The following is an 18134-nucleotide window of genomic DNA, read 5'->3' on the forward strand; positions in this document are numbered from 1 at the left end:
ACAGTTAGAAAGACTAATGTAATGCATTTGCACTTCATCAGTAAGGCATATTAAAGCCTTTTAGACCAATAAAATAGTTTGATCAGTGCAATTTTCTTTGGCACCGATATACAGTTGTTATCAAATGATTCATAAACAGGCCAAAATTCCTAAATTTTTATTTGACAAGTAGGCATCTGCTGTCTGGAAATGGGGAAGGACTAAGACATTGTGTTAGAGATATAAATGAAAAATATTAGCTATTTTTTCTCTTTTTTATATATAAATGAATGGTGAAGCCTTTACTTTAAATCACAGCTGTCAAATGTGTTTTATAAGGTGACAAGGCACATTTCCATCACTCTTATTGTATTTTTATTAAAAAAAAGTGCTTGTGTTACTGACAGTCAACTTTCAGCCGTAAACCAAACTGGTTTGAATATTTTATGTTGATAATAAGTGAACTTTCACCTTACTTTCACTTTACTCCCGCTTCAGTCGCATGTCTGTGTGACACTACGGTCCTCCCGCGCACTAGATGGCGCTCCACAGTCATATTTCTGCCTATTGCTTACGGAAGTTTAAGAAGCATTAGCCATCGCTCTTTGAATGAAGGTAAGATTTTGGGTAAGAAAATGTACATTTTGTACGAGGATTATACCGATGTGTTAAGCTGTCATTGTCCTTTTCTGGTATTTAAAACATGAATGTAATGATGCAAGCAGAGCTTTTGTTTAAAGATACTGCGTGCGTTAGCTCATGTGCTAATTTGTCTTAACCGGTGGATTTAGCCACATTAGCAAGAACGCATGTCTGTAAACATTTAAAATACAAGACAACAAGAGCAAACCGAATGAATAAGTTACCTCTAACTGCAATCCTAAACCCACGATTTGTCTTATAAGTAAACAGGCAACGAGCTAGCACCGTCTGTTTAGTCAAATTTCAATGCTAAGCAGCAGTTTAGCATAGCTGGGTTACTAAACCCAGTAGACATAGAAAGCGTTTTTGTGGTTATAGTGATGCTGTTTAATGATGTTGTGGTATGTTACAAACATAATTAACTCACGACAGTTGTGTGTCAGATTTTGTCTACCGTTACTGTGTGGATTGTTGCAGAACAATAACATGAAGTGCGATGTCCACTAGCAAAGCTTCCATATGTTTATTATTGTTCAGCATCATTTGTAAGGATTTATGTGTGTTTTGGGGTTTATCTAAGGTTGTTCCCGTTTGGTTAACAGAGAAAGAGACTACATAAAGATGTCTGATAGTGAGGACAGTGATTTCTCTGATAACCAGAGTGAGAGGAGCAGTGAGGCTGAAGAAGTGGAGGAAAACGAGGTAAGAAACTTCACTATGCTAATAAAAGCCATTAATACTGGCAGCAAAATACAACAATCATTTTACACTTAAAAATAGAAACTGTGTGTGATATAGTGTTTTGCTCATAGATGTTTAGTTTACAAACAAAACGTTAAATAATCGATTGCCATGAATTTTGCCTTTAATGGAAGATTGTTTAATAAAAATATAGCTGTTGAAGATGATAACGGTTTTATTAATTTCAAGGATGAGGAAGAACAAAGGAGTTTAACTGGCAGCGACAAGGCAGCAGAAGAGGAAGGAGAAGATTTGGATGAAGAGGAATATGATGAAGAAGAGGAAGAGGATGACGATCGGCCCAGGAAGAAACCTCGACATGGCGGTTTTATCTTGGATGAAGCCGGTTAGATGAATTACTTACAATATTTAAATGTGTCGGACAGTTTCGCAAACTTAAAATAATTGCAAAATAATGTTTTTGACTAGATGTTGATGACGAGTATGAAGATGAAGATCCCTGGGAGGACGGAGCTGAAGATATCTTAGAAAAAGGTGAGTAATTGCAAGAAGTTTATTGTGAGCAATAATTTTTGCATGTTTTAGCCTAATTATAACATTTAATATATGGTACGTATTAGATGTTTATGAAGAGATTTTAACCGTGTTACAATGGGGTTGAATTTTCCTTCTGATTTTAGTCAACATTCATTACAATTAAATATTAAATTAAGAATGATGATCCTATATAGACAAAATGTAAGCTTTGAGATTAGAAATGAGTGTCAGTAAGTTGAAACCTCTGCAGTATTATGTCGCCAGGATGTATTGAAATGCATTACGTTATTTTTTAAATGGAGGCATTTAGTAGCAGCAACAAACTGTAAATGAAATGTTAATAAACTGATGCAAGTATGAATGTATTCCCTGCGCTCATCGATTCTTTATTTCTTGTGCATGCCTCCTTCAGTTAACGGTAAATCAACTCCAAATTTCTCTGCTTTTTCTGTCTAATTGAACTGATCAATCTTCAGATCATTGTTTCACATTTGGTACTTCATGCCCATAAACTGCACCCCTCTAACATTTGTTTGTGTTGTTTAAACCTGTTTGGCTAATTTTTAATTTGCTAAATGTGAACAAGGAGCATGGATGGCAAATATATTTCTGGGGTTTTATTTTTCTTATTTTTAGCATTTTTTATGATGTTAAAATGAAGGCTAAAATAATGTATCAATTATAAGTAAACAATGCATATAAGGGGCTGATCTTGGGAACCAAATATGATTATTTGCCTGAATATGCTCCCTTTAAAAGAATAAAAAACATATTTTTAATTGTATTTAAGTCTGCTTATTGTATTGCATCAGCTAACCATGACATTACATCAGCATTGTGTAGTTTTCATCTTTAAAATGTCACATGTTAAAATCCAATATGTGGTAATTTAACCTGTTCTATTATTTTTTGTTCACTTTATATCTAATTTTTTGGTCCTGTCTGTGCCCTCGCCTGCAATTGCTGTGTGCACATGACTTGTAAAAATGATGTTCCTCTCTCAACACTGAGCAGAAGAAGCTGAAGGTATGTGCTTTAACATTCTGCTGTGATTGGATAGACTGTTGGCGTATATTAAAACACTGACTGTAATGTTTTGCCATGCGTATAAACATGCAAGCATAGGGGAGGAGTGACCAAGTGTTGTTTTTAATTTGCTGAAAAAAGAATTTTCAAGAGAAAGTGTTTACACCCTGCATTGACTTGAGGCTGTTTACACTGGAAGCAACATCAAGATCTGAGACAACAACAAGATGACTTGAGTTGGCAGACAGCGTCAAGTTATTTTGCAGTTGAAAAATCTTATGATTGTAGTGAAATTCAATCTTGTAAACCTCATAGTTTTTCTGCCAACTTCTGTGAAAGTGTAGTTTTCTTCTTTTTCAGATTTTTTTTTTTTAAAAGGATAGTTCACCCAAAAGTTCAAATTTTATAATAATTTTTATACCCTCATGTCATCTGAACCCTGAATGTCTTTCGTTGTTTTTAAAAAAATCTTAATTCAGATTAGGCATGGGCCGATATGAGATTTTGGCGGTATGATAACCTTCCACAATTTGCCGTCAATTTCCAGGTAAAGCAGACAAGCAGTGAGCCTTTTTCGTTCGAACAACCAACTACCGTAAACAAAAGCTCATAAGAAAAGCAGACAGCACATAGCGTCTATTGCAGGGGTGACCAATCCTGTTCCTGGAGATCTACCCTCCTGCATTTATTTTTTATTATTTTAGCGGGGCTAGTAAAAATTTTGGCAGGGCAAGTAAAAACCTGAACCACAGGCACGAACTGGCTAGTATAAAAAAAATATGCGTTGAGCCGTGCACTTTGTATTTGCATTGCAACACTAAAACCACTTTGGTCACCATCATAGTAACCAGAAAACCCTTCAAGCTTCAAAATGACCCAAAAGTGTTAAATATATAACTCCATTTGATCTATGTTATATATTTTAAGTGTCCTGAGGACATTTACTCATCTCCTTTTTTGGTGTAGATATTACTGTTGTTTTGCTTGTTACACATTATTGAAAAGTAAACATCATATAGATGATTCATCGCACACATGTGCGTTGCCGCATTTACCCAACTGGTCTAAAGTCTGTTGTTAATGATTTTTATGTGGAAGTCTACTGGAAGATAAGTTTGATTCACATAAGCCATTTTTTTTTTGTATGTATGTTGTTGCTGCTTAAACCACATTTAACTGCCTAAGCAACAGGTATAGAGAATGTGCACTGAAAGAGAGGGAACACTTTTTTTAAGTCTACATTTGGGTTCTGGTGAACAAAGTATTACACGAGAATTAAAATTTTTGGATGAACTATCCCTTTAAATTTTGCACAACCTAGTCGGATTAATAACTAATTATTAGGCCGTGTTTCCACCAAATCATTGTTTACGGAGTCAAGCGTTGTTGTTTTTTTGCTATAGAAGCGCATCTTTTAAAAAAAACGCAAGCAACTGGCGAGACACTGATTGTTTATTCCACGCTGAGTGCCTAACATTTAGCGTTTTTACTGTTCGCAGAATGGCTGTTCAACTTTCGGAAAACGCTGGGCTTGTCAGTGTAGCTTTTCACTAAGCCATCATGTCATAATAGAGAAGGGGTGGGACAAATACCACACCAACCAACCCAACCGGTACACTTTATAAGAACGCTTTCAAACGAAATCACAAAATTCTCTGTTAAAATCTGTGAGCTTTACAAGAAATGCAAGGCAGAACAGAAGTTAAATCCTCTCAAACGGAGCTCTTCGTGTCATGTAGTATTTTTCATATCGCAGTTTACATCGCAGAAAAACATATTGCATTGTCAACCCCCTCAAAAATATCAGTGCTCAGCTAAAGAAACGATACCATCGCTGTGGCGCCAGGCGTTTTCAGAGCATTAAAATGTTTTGGTGGGCACAGGGCCTTAAGGTGCACATAAACCTCAAGCTATAACTGTGTTACAATTTTTTGTTGATCATTGTGATTTAATTGTATTATTCTGTTTGCTAGTGTCCAACATTGACCATGTAGTTTTGGATGAGGATCATTCGGGTTCTCGTAGGTTACAGAATCTCTGGAGGTGTGACAACTTTCATATGCTTAATTAGTACTCAAAAACAGAATGCGATCCTGTTAAAAATACCGGTTTTCATTGTGATTTTTCAGGGACTCCCGAGAAGAAGCTCTGGGGGAGTATTATATGAGAAAATATGCCAAATCCTCAGGAGGAGAGCAGTAAGTCAACAAAGTTTGCGTGCACGCTCTGTAAAACAATGTAAAGCATGTTCTTGAATGTGTGACTGACACCTTTATGTGTTGGTATTAAAAGAATGTTTATCTACATTAAACATAGCACCTCTTCTCCAAATGTTTCATGTTCAAATATACAGTGCTTTGTGAAAGTGTTTCTTGTGTTGTTTACATCAGTTTTTATGGCGGCTCAGAGGATCTTTCAGATGACATCACCCAGCAGCAATTGCTACCTGGAGTCAAGTATGTAAATTGATCAGTTGATCAGAGAATGTAGCAATATTTTTTTATTCAGAATTATTTTTAAGACCCTTACGCTTGTGTTAATAAATTTCACTTTTTTTAGGGATCCCAATTTGTGGACTGTTAAGTGTAAGGTTAGTGCTGATCATTTCTAACACCAAAGGCCAAAGTATGGTCAATTTTTTTTGTGTGTGTTCACAAGGGTACGCATGCATTGCGCGACTGCAGGTAACGAAATTTTCATCATCAGAAGAGTGAGCGTACTTAACACGAACTGCCAAATTTTTGAAACCCCGCTAACATTGTACTCATAGGTCCCACATGCTGTATTTAGCCAAGGAGATGCATTCAGGGTTCCCATGGGTCCTTGAAAATTTGTGAATCTGGGGGGAAAATTGAAGGCCCTGGGAAGTTTTTGAAAATATACATGCATAGATACAGGTCATTGAAAGTGCTTGAATCTATTTTATGCAAGAAGTTTTCTGGAAAAACATCCATATTAGTCCCTGTGTAGTGTAGGATAATATCATAAAAATTCTAGACTGTTCACTTTAAATGCTTATATCTTCTGTATGCAAATGTTGATTCATACCAAAATGCTTTTTTGCATAGTTGTGTTTGACACATGAACACGTCTCGGGTTACGTATGTAACTGTTGTTCCCTGAGAAGGGAACAAGACGCTGTGTCTCCCTTGCCATACTTTCTGCGTCCCTGTAACACCTTCTTTGGCAATATTCCAGATAGCGATATACTTACTGGCCCCGCGTCACCCTGTCTTTGTCGTTAAGCCTCACCATTGGTTGAATTTGATATACACATTCAGACGCACTTACCCCTGGAGGCGTCCCCAAATTGTCACGATAGTGACGCAGCGCAATTTCCCTCGAAAGGGAATCGTATCAGTGTATCTTAAAAGGTAACACGATGTAACCTTGTTCTCACTTGAAATGTGTCCCCACATTTAGTCCTTGAATTTGAGGGTATTGGACCTGGAAAGTCCTTAAAGGTCCATGAATTTGTAGTTAACTAAGGTGTGAGAACCCTGTGTAAAAAAACAGACTATACTTTGGGCTTAATTGATGGTTTCATGTTGTGCCTGTATGTGCAGGGTTTCATCTTTTTTCTCTTTTTTTTTTTTTTTGTAGATCGGGGAGGAGAGAGCAACCGCCATCGCCCTCATGCGGAAATTCATTGCGTATCAATGCACAGACACTGTAGGTTTATCATTGTGTTATTTGGGATCTACTTTGTTCAAGTCAATGTAATTGTCATGATTAAAGAATACTTGTACCAATTTCAATCACCATTCAAGATATAAAAGGTATGCTCATATATCATTGTGCTTTATTTCTCTGCACAGCCACTTCAAATCAAATCTGTGGTTGCCCCGGAGCATGTCAAGGGTTACATCTATGTGGAGGCATACAAACAAACTCATGTCAAGGCCGCTATCGAAGGAGTCGGAAATCTACGTATGGGTTTCTGGAACCAGCAGATGGTGCCCATTAAAGAAATGACAGATGTCTTGAAAGTGGTTAAGGAAGTAACGAATCTTAAACCCAAGTCTTGGGTTCGTCTGAAGCGAGGCCTTTATAAAGATGACATTGCCCAGGTGGGGATTCTTGAAGGATTGTTGGATTGCTTTTGTATAACTTTGTTTCCGTGTACTAGCATAGGTGACGTGTTTTGTTTGTTTGTGCTTGGCAGGTGGACTACGTTGAACCGAGCCAGAATACGATTTCGCTAAAAATGATTCCTCGTATCGATCTGGACCGCATCAAAGCAAGGATGAGCATGGTAGGACGCATTTCTTCATGTTATTTCATGTTTATCTTTTTTAAATTGGAAAACACATCAAACATTTTATAATATTGTGTAATTTTCATGATATATAAGCAAGCGAAAAACATCTGTAATATCATTGGTTTAATAGAAAGACTGGTTTGCAAAGAGAAAGAAGTTTAAAAGACCAGCTCAGAGGCTTTTCGATGCTGAAAAGATCAGGTAATGTTCATCTTGAGGCTCAAAATCGTTAACCTATGACGTATGAGATGTGTTGATGTTTCTGCTGTGCTCTACAGGTCTCTCGGTGGTGAGGTCAGCCACGATGGTGATTTCATGATATTCGAAGGCAACCGTTATAGCCGAAAAGGGTTCCTGTTCAAAAGCTTTGCCATGTCAGCCGTGGTAAGTGCCAACACACACTACTTAGTTTGTTTTTGTTTCGTATTGTATCCTTACCTACCCTTTTATTCACCTTTAGATCACAGATGGTGTCAAACCCACTCTTTCAGAGCTGGAGAAGTTTGAAGATCAGCCCGAGGGCATTGACCTTGAAGTAGTCACAGAGACAACAGGTACCACAAGCAGATTCTCATAGTTTAAATACTTTAATGGATAATAAAAAACGTGTTTTTGGATTGCAGATTTGATCACTTTTGTGTGTTTGCACAGGCAAGGAGCGTGAGCACAATCTCCAGGCAGGTGATAATGTGGAGGTGTGTGAGGGAGAGCTGATCAACCTTCAGGGCAAAATCCTGAGCGTGGATGGCAACAAGATTACCATCATGCCCAAGCATGAGGATCTTAAGGTAAGCATATGACGTGAAGTACAACATCCTAGCCGAATTGCTTTTATACAGATTAGAGTTGAGATAAATATAAACAGTAAGTGTTATCATGGTTGTAAAATCATAACTGTGACGATTTCTGCATGATCCTTTTATGCAGTCTAGTTTTAATTACTGACGTGGGTGTTTTTGAGGAGCATAATGCTGGCAGTCATCAATGTTCCCTCACAGCCCTGCATGATATTTCATTTGATGTCTTTGTAATGTGTTTTTGATTAGGATCCACTTGAATTCCCAGCTCATGAACTGAGGAAGTACTTTCGAATGGGCGACCATGTGAAAGTAATTGCGGGTCGTTTTGAAGGCGACACGGGTTTGATAGTCCGTGTGGAGGAGAACTTTGTTATTCTCTTCTCCGACCTCACCATGCATGAATTGAAAGTTTTACTGATAACAAATACTTAATTATGTCTATGAAGAGCTCAGATGCAAAACCCCCCTAAGTGCGTCTGACATGTTTTCTTGTAAATAAGCTTTTTTTAATCTGACTCTTATGTTCAGTTATTTTACTTAAAGAGATACTCAACTTTTTTTGAAAATATGCTCATTTTCCAGCTCCCCTAGAGTTGAACATTTGGTTTTTGCCGTTTTGGAGTCAATTCGGCTGATCTCCGGGTCTGGCGCTGCTACTTTTGGGGTGGCTTGGCATAATGCGTTGGGTCTGGTTGGACCATTGGCATCGCGCTAAAAATAACCAAAGAGTTTCGATTTTTTTTCTTTTGTAGTTACATCGTGTACTGTGATATTGCGCGGCGCCTGAAAAAAGTCCCCTGCTATTGAAAGTAACCAAGGGGACTATTTTCGGGCAGTGCGTGGTATCACTATACCTGCTGCAGCCATGTTACAGCAGCAAAGTCCTTGATTATTACGCCAGAATGAGAGTATAGTTCCTAACCATATCTGCCTAGAAAATTGCTACTTTAAATTTTCCGTCGGTCTTAGTACATGATGTAACTACAGAAGAGTCAAGTTTTAAATAGGAAAAATATTGAAAGTCTTTGGTTATTTTTTTAGCACGATGCTAATGGTCTAATCAGATTCAGTGGATTACGCTAGGCTATGCTAAAAGTGGTACCGCCAGATCCGGAGATCGGCTGAATGGATTCCAAAACAGTAAAAATCAAATGTTTAACTCTAACTGGCAATGAAAAGGTTATTAGTCAGTAATTGAAATGCCTTTATTTCACATGTCACTTGGTCAAAATTTGTTAAATACCAATGAAATGACTGTCTTTAGCTGCAAAACCCTCTAAGTGCATGCACTGCCCTTTCTGAATACAGATGAAAGGCTCAACAGGGCTCCAGACTGCCAACAAAATTTGAGAGTGTGCCACTGAATTTTACATCCAGTCGGACATGTGCGACCAGTAAATTTGACCTTTTTTGTGACGTGACACTGAATTTGAAACAGCACGTTGTACTTTTTTGCATCTATCATCAAAGTATTTATTAGTAATACTGTGGAAATTAGTACAAATGTGAATATTTGGTTAGCATGTTGATTTACCGTGTGTGCCCCTAAATTTTCTGGTTGCGCCCCTAAAATTTTTTGTTGGGGGCTACTGTGCTCCTAGTAAAAAAGTAAGTCTGGAGCCCTGCTCAATGTCCTAATATATTCGGTAAACTCGTGCACTTAGAGGAGTTTGCCCACAAACCGGAATTTCTGGATTAAGCACATTTGAAGTGAAAGCTCCTCATATGTCTGTCTTTGTTCCAGTTGAAAGTTTTGTCCAGGGATCTGCAGCTGTGCTCTGAGACGGCCTCAGGTGTGGATGCAGGTGGGCAACATGAGTGGGGAGAGCTGGTGCAGTTAGACCCCCAAACCGTCGGTGTCATTGTCAGACTAGAGCGAGAGACCTTCCAGGTAAAGTCTCTATAAAAGCAGTAAGTTACAGTGCAGTTTGCTCGAACTTTTCACAAACTTCTGCCACGTTGTGTATCGTAGCCACAAATAGCACTGCTCTAATGACTCATTTTTAGGTTCTGAACATGCATGGGAAGGTTTTAACAGTCCGCCATCAGGCCGTAAACAGACGAAAGGACAACCGTTTCGCCGTAGCTCTCGACTCGGAGCAAAACAACATCCACGTGAAGGATATTGTCAAAGTCATTGATGGACCACACTCGGTAAACAACCAAATATGTGGTACATTAATCGATTGTTAATCTGCAGACTCAACATTTAACGTGTTCTCTGTGCTTCAGGGCCGTGAAGGTGAAATCCGTCATCTCTTCCGAGGCTTCGCTTTTCTTCACTGCAAGAAGCTTGTTGAGAATGGAGGCATGTTTGTTTGTAAGACGCGCCACCTTGTTCTTGCAGGGGGCTCGAAGGTAGGTCTAGCCTGGGTTTGCATCTGTCGACAGCTTATTTTTCCCAACTTCTTGTAGTGATCTCCCCTTTTTCTTACAGCCCAGGGATGTGACCAATTTCACAGTTGGGGGGTTTGCTCCTATGAGCCCACGGATCAGCAGTCCAATGCATCCAGGAGGAGGAGGTGGTGGTGGTGGTGGTGAGTTTTTTTTTTTTTTTTTTACATAACCAATGTCTTTTTGCAGTCTCTGTCTGGTAGTCATGCAGAATCCGGTATGTGTTTGATCTTTATCAGCTGTGATCAGACACGAGCCGCTTCCTTTTCCTAGTTTGAACTGATTGTTATCGGGTCTCTTCTGCAGGTCAGCAGCAAAGGGGTGGCGGTGGAGGAATGGGGCGGGGACGTGGAAGGCGAGACAATGATTTGATTGGTCAGACTGTCCGGATATCCCAGGGACCTTACAAAGGTGAGTATTTTTGTGTACTAGACATCTGCTGATATAATTTAGATTTTCTGATTATAATTGTTTATTTCTGGCTCCCATCGGTTTACTATGAATCACATGGTTGTGGTTTTTCCTCATCTAATCTGTCATGCTTTCATCTTTACAGGCTACATCGGAGTGGTGAAAGATGCCACAGAATCGACAGCTAGGGTAGAGCTCCATTCGACATGCCAGACCATCTCAGTGGACCGTCAGCGTCTCTCGACCGTGTATGTTTTTAGTGGGCCTACACAGAATTTGCCTATTTTTTTATGTCTATCATTTACATTTAAGTTCAGCTCTGCCCTTATCATGTTTGTTTATTTGCTCATTTGTTAAAGGGACACTCCACTTTAAAAAAAAATTCACATTTTCCAGCCTCCCTAGAGTTAAATAGAGTTAGCTATACTCTCATTCTGATGTAAAAATCAATGACTTTGCTGTTGTAACATGGCTGCAGGAGTGCCCAAAAATAGTCCCCTGCTATTGAAAGTTACTAAGGGGATTATTTTCGGCTGCTGCGTAATATCATTTCGCCTTCTGCAGCCATGTTACGGCAGCAAAGTCCTTGATTATTACGCCAGAATGAGAGTATAGTTCCTAGCCACATCCAGTGTTGGGGAAAGTTACTTTTAAAAGTAATGCATTACAATATTAAGTTACTTCCAAAAAAGTAGCTATTTGCGTTACTTAGTTTCTTTTCATGGAAAGTAATGCTTATGTTACTTTTTAGTTACTTTTGCATTACTTTTTCTTGGCTGAGGCTTGATCTCTTTAAAAAATGTCGAGCTCTGGCCTGCCATCTCAGTTTCTGAATCAAACTGTTCCCACACAGGCATGTACGTGTAGAGTGCATAATGTGACTACGTTTAGTTTAATTGGGTGCATAATTTTTTTTAAATCAAATTAATTAAACTAAAAAAGTAACTTGCATTACTTTTTTGAAAAAGTAACACAAATATTAATGTGTACATTTAAAAAGTAATGCGTTGCTTTACTCTTTACTTCAGAAAAGTGATATTATTACGTAATGCACGCTACTTGTAATGCGTTACCCCCAACACTGGCCATATCTGCCTAGAAAATCACAACTTTTAATTTTCTGTCGGCCTTAGTACAGGATGTAACTACAGAAGAGTCAAGTTTTAAATAGGAAAAATATCCAAACTCTTTGGTTATTTTTAGCATGAGGCTAATGGTCTAATTAGATTCAATGGATTATGCTAAGCTATGCTAAAAGTGCTAGCGCCAGGCCCGGAGATCATCTGAATGGATTTAAAACGGTAAAAAACAAGTGTTTAACTCTAGAGGAGCTGGAAAATGAGCCTATTAAAAAAAAAAGTGGTGTCCTTTTACATTTTTCCGGTACCAAAAAAAGATCCGCTTTTTCTTTAACACATAATACCTGTTTTAGATTCCCTCCAAAAGGTGTTAATTTGTACACTTTATGAAAATGATTCCTAACTTTCAGCCCTAAAGCTGTTCTGGCACTGGCTATGTACTTTACTAAATCTACAACTGTTTGATGTTTCCAAATGTGAAGTCACATAACATGATCATACTGGTGTGGTATGACATTGCAATCTATCAGTGGGAGTGTAAGGAACTCCTTGTAAAAAAATTGGCGTTCCTAGATAGTTGGAATATCATAATGGCAGATTGTCACGAGATTACGAACACAACAAGTTTCTCACTGTAGCTAATCATAATTTCTAAATCTAGGAATTTTCTCGTAAATGAATACTTGATTTTCTTAATCTGTCTTTTTGCTGTAAACCAGGGGTGCCAAGCGACAGGGAGGAATGACGTCTACACACGGACGTACCCCAATGTATGGCTCTCAGACACCTATGTATGGAACTGGCTCACGTACTCCAATGTATGGTAGCCAGACGCCCCTCCATGATGGTAAGAAAAGGAGAATTATCTCTGTAGTTTGCAGGGGATTTTGTTTTTGCACACCCCAACTACAAAACCTTAAAATCAAACTTCTCGCAAATGGCAAGTTGGGTTCTCTGCGAACTGCAGTGTTGCTATTCTTATTTAACAATTTCAATGTGTCTGTCATTATCATTGACTCTACAGTGTCTGCGTTTTTTATGTGTTATCTTGTATAAACGTCCTGAGCAAAACAATGTGTGCTCTGTGATGATTATTTCCTTTTTGGTGTTTTTTTTTTGTGCTAAAACATACCACGAGTTCCCTTTTTTCCAAGGAAGTGCTGGTTCGGAGCCAAAGCTTCATCAAATCAGTTATTTCTTTTTAGACGCCCAAAGCACCAACTCTGAACCAGGAAAAGTGGTTCTTACGTAGCACAAAACATTGCTGGAGTAAACCACAGAGTGTTAAAAAAGATGGATGTAGTGTCCGTGACGTCACCCATATGTTTCTGATGATCGTTTTTGTAGCCAATAGTAGGCGGTGCCTGCCGTCGCCATCTTGACCGCACATCACTCTTGGATATCCGAAAATAGGTAAAGAGGCTGGATGTAAATGAAGCTGAGTTGGCTGGTTGCTGAAACCTCGCCTGCCTAGCTCAACTCTAGTGACGGCAGTGGCGTTCACCCGTCACTCAAGTGGCCACGCCCTTAATTATGCCGAACTTTAAGGCTTAATATAATTTAAACGGATGAGTTACAAAAAAATTCACCCGCCTCACAGTTGTCATAAAGGGCAAAATTAGCTATAAAGACCAGAACAGTTTTTGTACAAGGCTGTAAACCTATAATTTTCTGCTCTAAAGTTGGGCATTTTAACATGGTGGTCTATGGGAATTGACTCACTTTTGGAGCCAGCCTCTAGAGGCCAGTCGATGAATTGCAGTTTAAATCACTTCCGTATTAGCTTCATCAGAGAGATCGGAAGGTTGCCCCTTGATCTATACGTAAGAACCGATTGCGCCAGGGCTTTGGGCGGGGTTAATGTGACACAATACTAGTGTAGCTACATGCTAAGGCTAACGTTGTTTTGTGTAAATGCTAAAATATGTTGTACTTGTATATACGTACCTACCGTTATTCCCAAATGCAATCTCCGTATATATATAAATTGCGTCACACCGCATTTGGATGCCATTGTAGGTATGCAAAGTCATGACCATTAATCATAATGCCACATCCGACATTGTGATGGTATGTTTGGCGCTAACATTGCTTGGAAAGATGAGATGTATACAGTGGCATAAGACTTGGCCCTGTGGTGGCTATCTAGCACCTGGGAAGGCAAACCCTGGTACTTAGAAGAAGGCTCGCCAGTCAAACCAACTACTATCCAGCAAAAGTATTAGCTCTGAACTAGAACTTGGTTCTTGGTGGTGATAAGATGGCAAAGAAAGATCCAGTCCAAACTGACATGTCAACTTTTCTTTCCCACCCTTTACAGGAAGCCGTACACCTCATTATGGCTCCCAGACTCCTTTGCATGATGGAAGCAGGACACCAGGTCAAAGCGGTGCATGGGACCCCAGCAATGCAAACACACCATCACGGTAAGATGATGAAATAATATGAAGACATAAGTAGAGTGAAGCAATATGATGTACCTCAACCTTTTTCTCTTTTATTTTCAGGGGCGAAGATGAATTCGAGTTTAATTATGACGATGAGCCCTCGCCGTCTCCTCAGGGTTATGGCGGAACGCCCAACCCGCAGACCCCTGGTTATCCAGAAGTGCCCTCCCCACAGGTCAACCCCCAGTACAACCCTCAGACTCCTGGGACGCCTGCCATGTGTGTGATCTTTTATTTAGTCGATCAAGATTTTTGAGATTCTTACAATATCGTATCTAATCCAAGTACGTGTTTGCACCTCAGGTACAACACCGACCAGTATTCCCCATACGCAGCACCATCTCCGCAGGGATCTTACCAGCCCAGTCCCAGCCCACAGAGTTACCATCAAGTAGCCCCAAGCCCAGTGGGATACCAAAATACGCACTCTCCCGCCAGTTACCACCCCACCCCATCACCTATGGCCTACCAGGTACAGATTTGGTAACTAAATTAAATAAAAATGGAAAGCACTTTTTTAACAGTTTTACATTTATATTAGTAACATTTTTACATTGGTAAATGGCATTGTTATCTTTTAAGGAAGCCAAAATGGCAAGCATCCACCATTAAATGAATCCAATATGTTGAATTGTTTTCACACTTCATGTGATCTTCAGGCCAGTCCAAGCCCCAGCCCAGTTGGTTACAGTCCAATGACTCCTGGAGCTCCATCTCCAGGAGGCTACAACCCTCACACCCCTGGATCTAACATCGATCAGGCCTCCAATGACTGGGTCACCACAGACATCATGGTGCGGGTAAAAGACACTTTCTTGGACGGCGGCGTCATCAATCAGACCGGTGTCATCCGCAGTGTTACAGTAAGTCAAGATCTGATTTGTCTTCTCATTCCTTCTGTATGAATTTGCATATAGGACAGTTAAATAAACATTTGTAAAGTATCATATCCAGCCTCTCATGTGTCTGCTTGCACAGATGCCCGGGGCTGTATTTTGTGTTTGCTAAGCACTGTAGAGATTTTTGTTGATCTGTGTTTTCCTGTTCAGCTTTTGAAATAATAATTTTGTTGCTTGAACATAGGGAGGGATGTGCTCCGTTTTTCTTCAAAACACAGACAAGGTGGTTAGCATTTCAAGCGAACATCTGGAACCCGTCACTCCAACCAAAAACAACAAGGTAATGCTGTTATCTGCAGTTATGTTAGAGTTATCAGAGTTTCCACGGGTGAAGGAATTTCTGGAATAGCAGAACAATGGAAGTCAGGAAATGTTATATTTTGTTTTATCCAAGTCATGGAATATCAGGGATTTTAGTTCCCATTCATCAAAATGTCATCCGCTTAAGTTTAGGGATGTCCTGATTCAATATTCTGGATGGGTATCGGGGGCCGATCCAGGCTTTTTGGCTGGATCGGACATCGGCTCGAGGACCGACAACATGACCGATCCAATTCCGATATGTGCGTTAGCATGGTTGTTACTGACAAGCTATTAAAAGGACAACGTATTATAAAAGCACTATATTCAAAGTCTTTTAATACACTCAATAGCTTCATGTGAAGGAACAAACGCACATTTTAAGATCATTAAGTTTACAGAAACACTCTAACTTACTCGCAAACTGAGTTAATCCACTGGTGAAGCGGACGGATGAAACACGTCATTCACACAGACAAAGTAACTTTAAGCTATTTTAAAGATCTGATTTTATAAAGTCTCAGTGAGCTGTTGGATGGATGCAATTGACTACATGCTGAGCACCTGGCACATCTATTCTCTTTGTGTTTTAACAGTTATAAACTTTCCATTGCGGTACGAGGATTAGGATGATTCAAGGGCATCAATTCTGCACCCAGAAACCCCATGAACGTAGCGTGTATATGACTTAGGCGCATCAATTCTGCACCCGGAATGTGCATAAAAAGTCCGGTCAAACGCATAATTCCCAAAATAACCATCTGCACACTAAACCTTTTTAACTATGACAGTTTTAAAGAATTAAGAAAATTTTAGTATACCTAACTGATCAAACGTACCTATTATGTTTTCCTAAACACTGTCATGAATTAATATTTACTAATCTTTCCTGTAACTTGTAAACCATTTTACATTATTGATTTTAACATTTAAAATGATACTAGATGTAGCAGAAAGCACTAAACACATTTAATTACAATAGTATCGGATAAGGGTGTCAAATCGAAATCGATCGAAATTAAGTCACAACCTCGAACCTCGAATTAAAAAATGGGATCGTCGATGCTGCCACGCCCCCATGTCACGTCCGGTCGGCGCCAAGATGCAGCGGGTTATATTATAAACAAAAGGGATAGTTTGCCTCAGCTCGCATGAAACGCATAAAACTGAACAAATACGTAAGGATTACTACTTTAGTTTATGTTTAGACTTCGGACAGATGCGAAAGCGCGTGCATGTGATACAGAGAGAAGTGCAGCTAGGAGTCCAAGACGCGCGCAATAAGTCCACGTACGTGCAAGAAGGAATCCCCTCTCTACAAGCTCTCTCGCGTAAAGTGAAGCCCACAAACCCCCATGCGAGGAAAAGCACGCAATGTGCATTTTAATTTGAAACTACAATAATAATAATTAGAATAATAAATAATAATGGCATAGCATTGTGTAAAAATCGAGAATCAAATCGGACTGTGACCTTAGAATCGAAAATGTAATCGAATCGAAGATTTGGAGAATCGTGACACCCCTAGTATCAGACAGATATCGGTAACGGCTGATATACGGAATTCTGGTATCGCAAATCGGATCGGAAATGAAAAAGTGGGATCCCTATTTAAGTTGTGACAAAAGGAATACAGTTTCCGGATCCAAGCCTCTGCTGATTTTAAGTGTGAGGCTACAATTTGAACAGCTGTTTATTGGCACTGTTTTCATTCTGTTAATGCAATTTTACATCAAATCATTGAACATCTTGTGTATACAGAGGCTAATTCATAAACATCGAACCTTATTGATCGTTACACATCTTAACAGCCGAACATTATGCCAAAATCTGTGAATTTATTGCATTGCTGCATTTGTATGAGATGGCTGTTGCCCAGTTTTACAGGAAGCACATACTTAATGGTTTCACAATCAGCAGCTGCTAAAAAAACCATGCGATTTGAGTGTGTGTGTGTATTTAATAAACATCTGCTTAATGAATAAATGTGATCATCTGCTCCTCAGGTAAAGGTGATTTTAGGAGAAGACCGGGAGGCCACAGGGGTGCTGCTCAGTATCGATGGAGAAGATGGCATTGTTCGAATGGAGCTGGATGAGCAACTGAAGATTCTCAATCTCCGCTTCCTTGGGAAATTGGAAGCGTAAAGAACCACACACACATATAAAATCACGTTTTTATACTCAAAAGCAGATGTTTTTTTTCTGTTTACCATCTTTGTGATGTAGCTGGCCTTTTTTATTAGTGGATGCAATTTTTAGTGAATAGTCTTTTTTTGTTTCTGTGGTGTATAAAACCTTTTGGCAAGCTGCCTCCATGTGAAATAAAATGTGAACTGTAAGTTCCTCAACCCATCCATCCTGAGTGCTTGCATGACATTTAATAGCCTGCCCGCTGTTCATCACCTTCCACTGCCTGCCAAAATTTGGCAAGTTGACGATAGAGATGTATTCGTGTTTTTTTTAACTGCTCTGCTGAGGAGCTGGATCTCTAGGAGAGGAAGTAAACTTTGTGCCATTAAAATTAATTCCACATTACAACACATTTAATCTCATTAAAAACTGATGTGTGTTCTGAATGAATTAAAGGTCTTTAAAACCCTAAAGCCCCTTTTGATTTATATATTAAAGATTTTTTTTTTTGCTGACTCAGTAAGG

The 18134-nt window shown here is 39.2% G+C and overlaps 1 protein-coding gene across 6 annotated transcripts; it reads left to right on the forward strand.

The window, feature by feature from the left end:
* Window positions 1-445: 445 nt before the first annotated feature.
* supt5h (SPT5 homolog, DSIF elongation factor subunit) lies at window positions 446-18082 on the forward strand. Of its 6 annotated transcripts, none has more exons than XM_055196329.2 (30): window positions 446-594; window positions 1202-1323; window positions 1552-1708; window positions 1792-1857; window positions 2872-2886; window positions 4860-4929; window positions 5016-5084; window positions 5277-5342; window positions 5446-5476; window positions 6490-6558; window positions 6705-6956; window positions 7052-7141; window positions 7278-7348; window positions 7426-7531; window positions 7608-7701; window positions 7799-7935; window positions 8194-8349; window positions 9692-9838; window positions 9955-10101; window positions 10180-10305; window positions 10385-10484; window positions 10648-10752; window positions 10898-11000; window positions 12551-12678; window positions 14152-14257; window positions 14339-14497; window positions 14582-14750; window positions 14938-15141; window positions 15362-15457; window positions 17484-18082. In XM_055196329.2, the coding sequence occupies exons 2-30, from the start codon at window positions 1243-1245 to the stop codon at window positions 17622-17624; spliced, it is 3261 nt and encodes a 1086-aa protein (XP_055052304.2). In that variant the 5' UTR covers window positions 446-594; window positions 1202-1242; the 3' UTR covers window positions 17625-18082. The 6 variants fall into 6 exon arrangements, with proteins under 6 accessions (XP_055052304.2, XP_055052305.2, XP_055052306.2 ...); XM_055196330.2 differs by having other exon boundaries at window positions 456-594; window positions 1224-1323; XM_055196331.2 differs by having other exon boundaries at window positions 588-606; window positions 1224-1323.
* Window positions 18083-18134: the final 52 nt, after the last annotated feature.

The sequence above is a fragment of the Misgurnus anguillicaudatus genome, chromosome 24, assembly GCF_027580225.2.
Source record: "Misgurnus anguillicaudatus chromosome 24, ASM2758022v2, whole genome shotgun sequence".
Taxonomy (NCBI): Eukaryota; Metazoa; Chordata; class Actinopteri; order Cypriniformes; family Cobitidae; genus Misgurnus; species Misgurnus anguillicaudatus.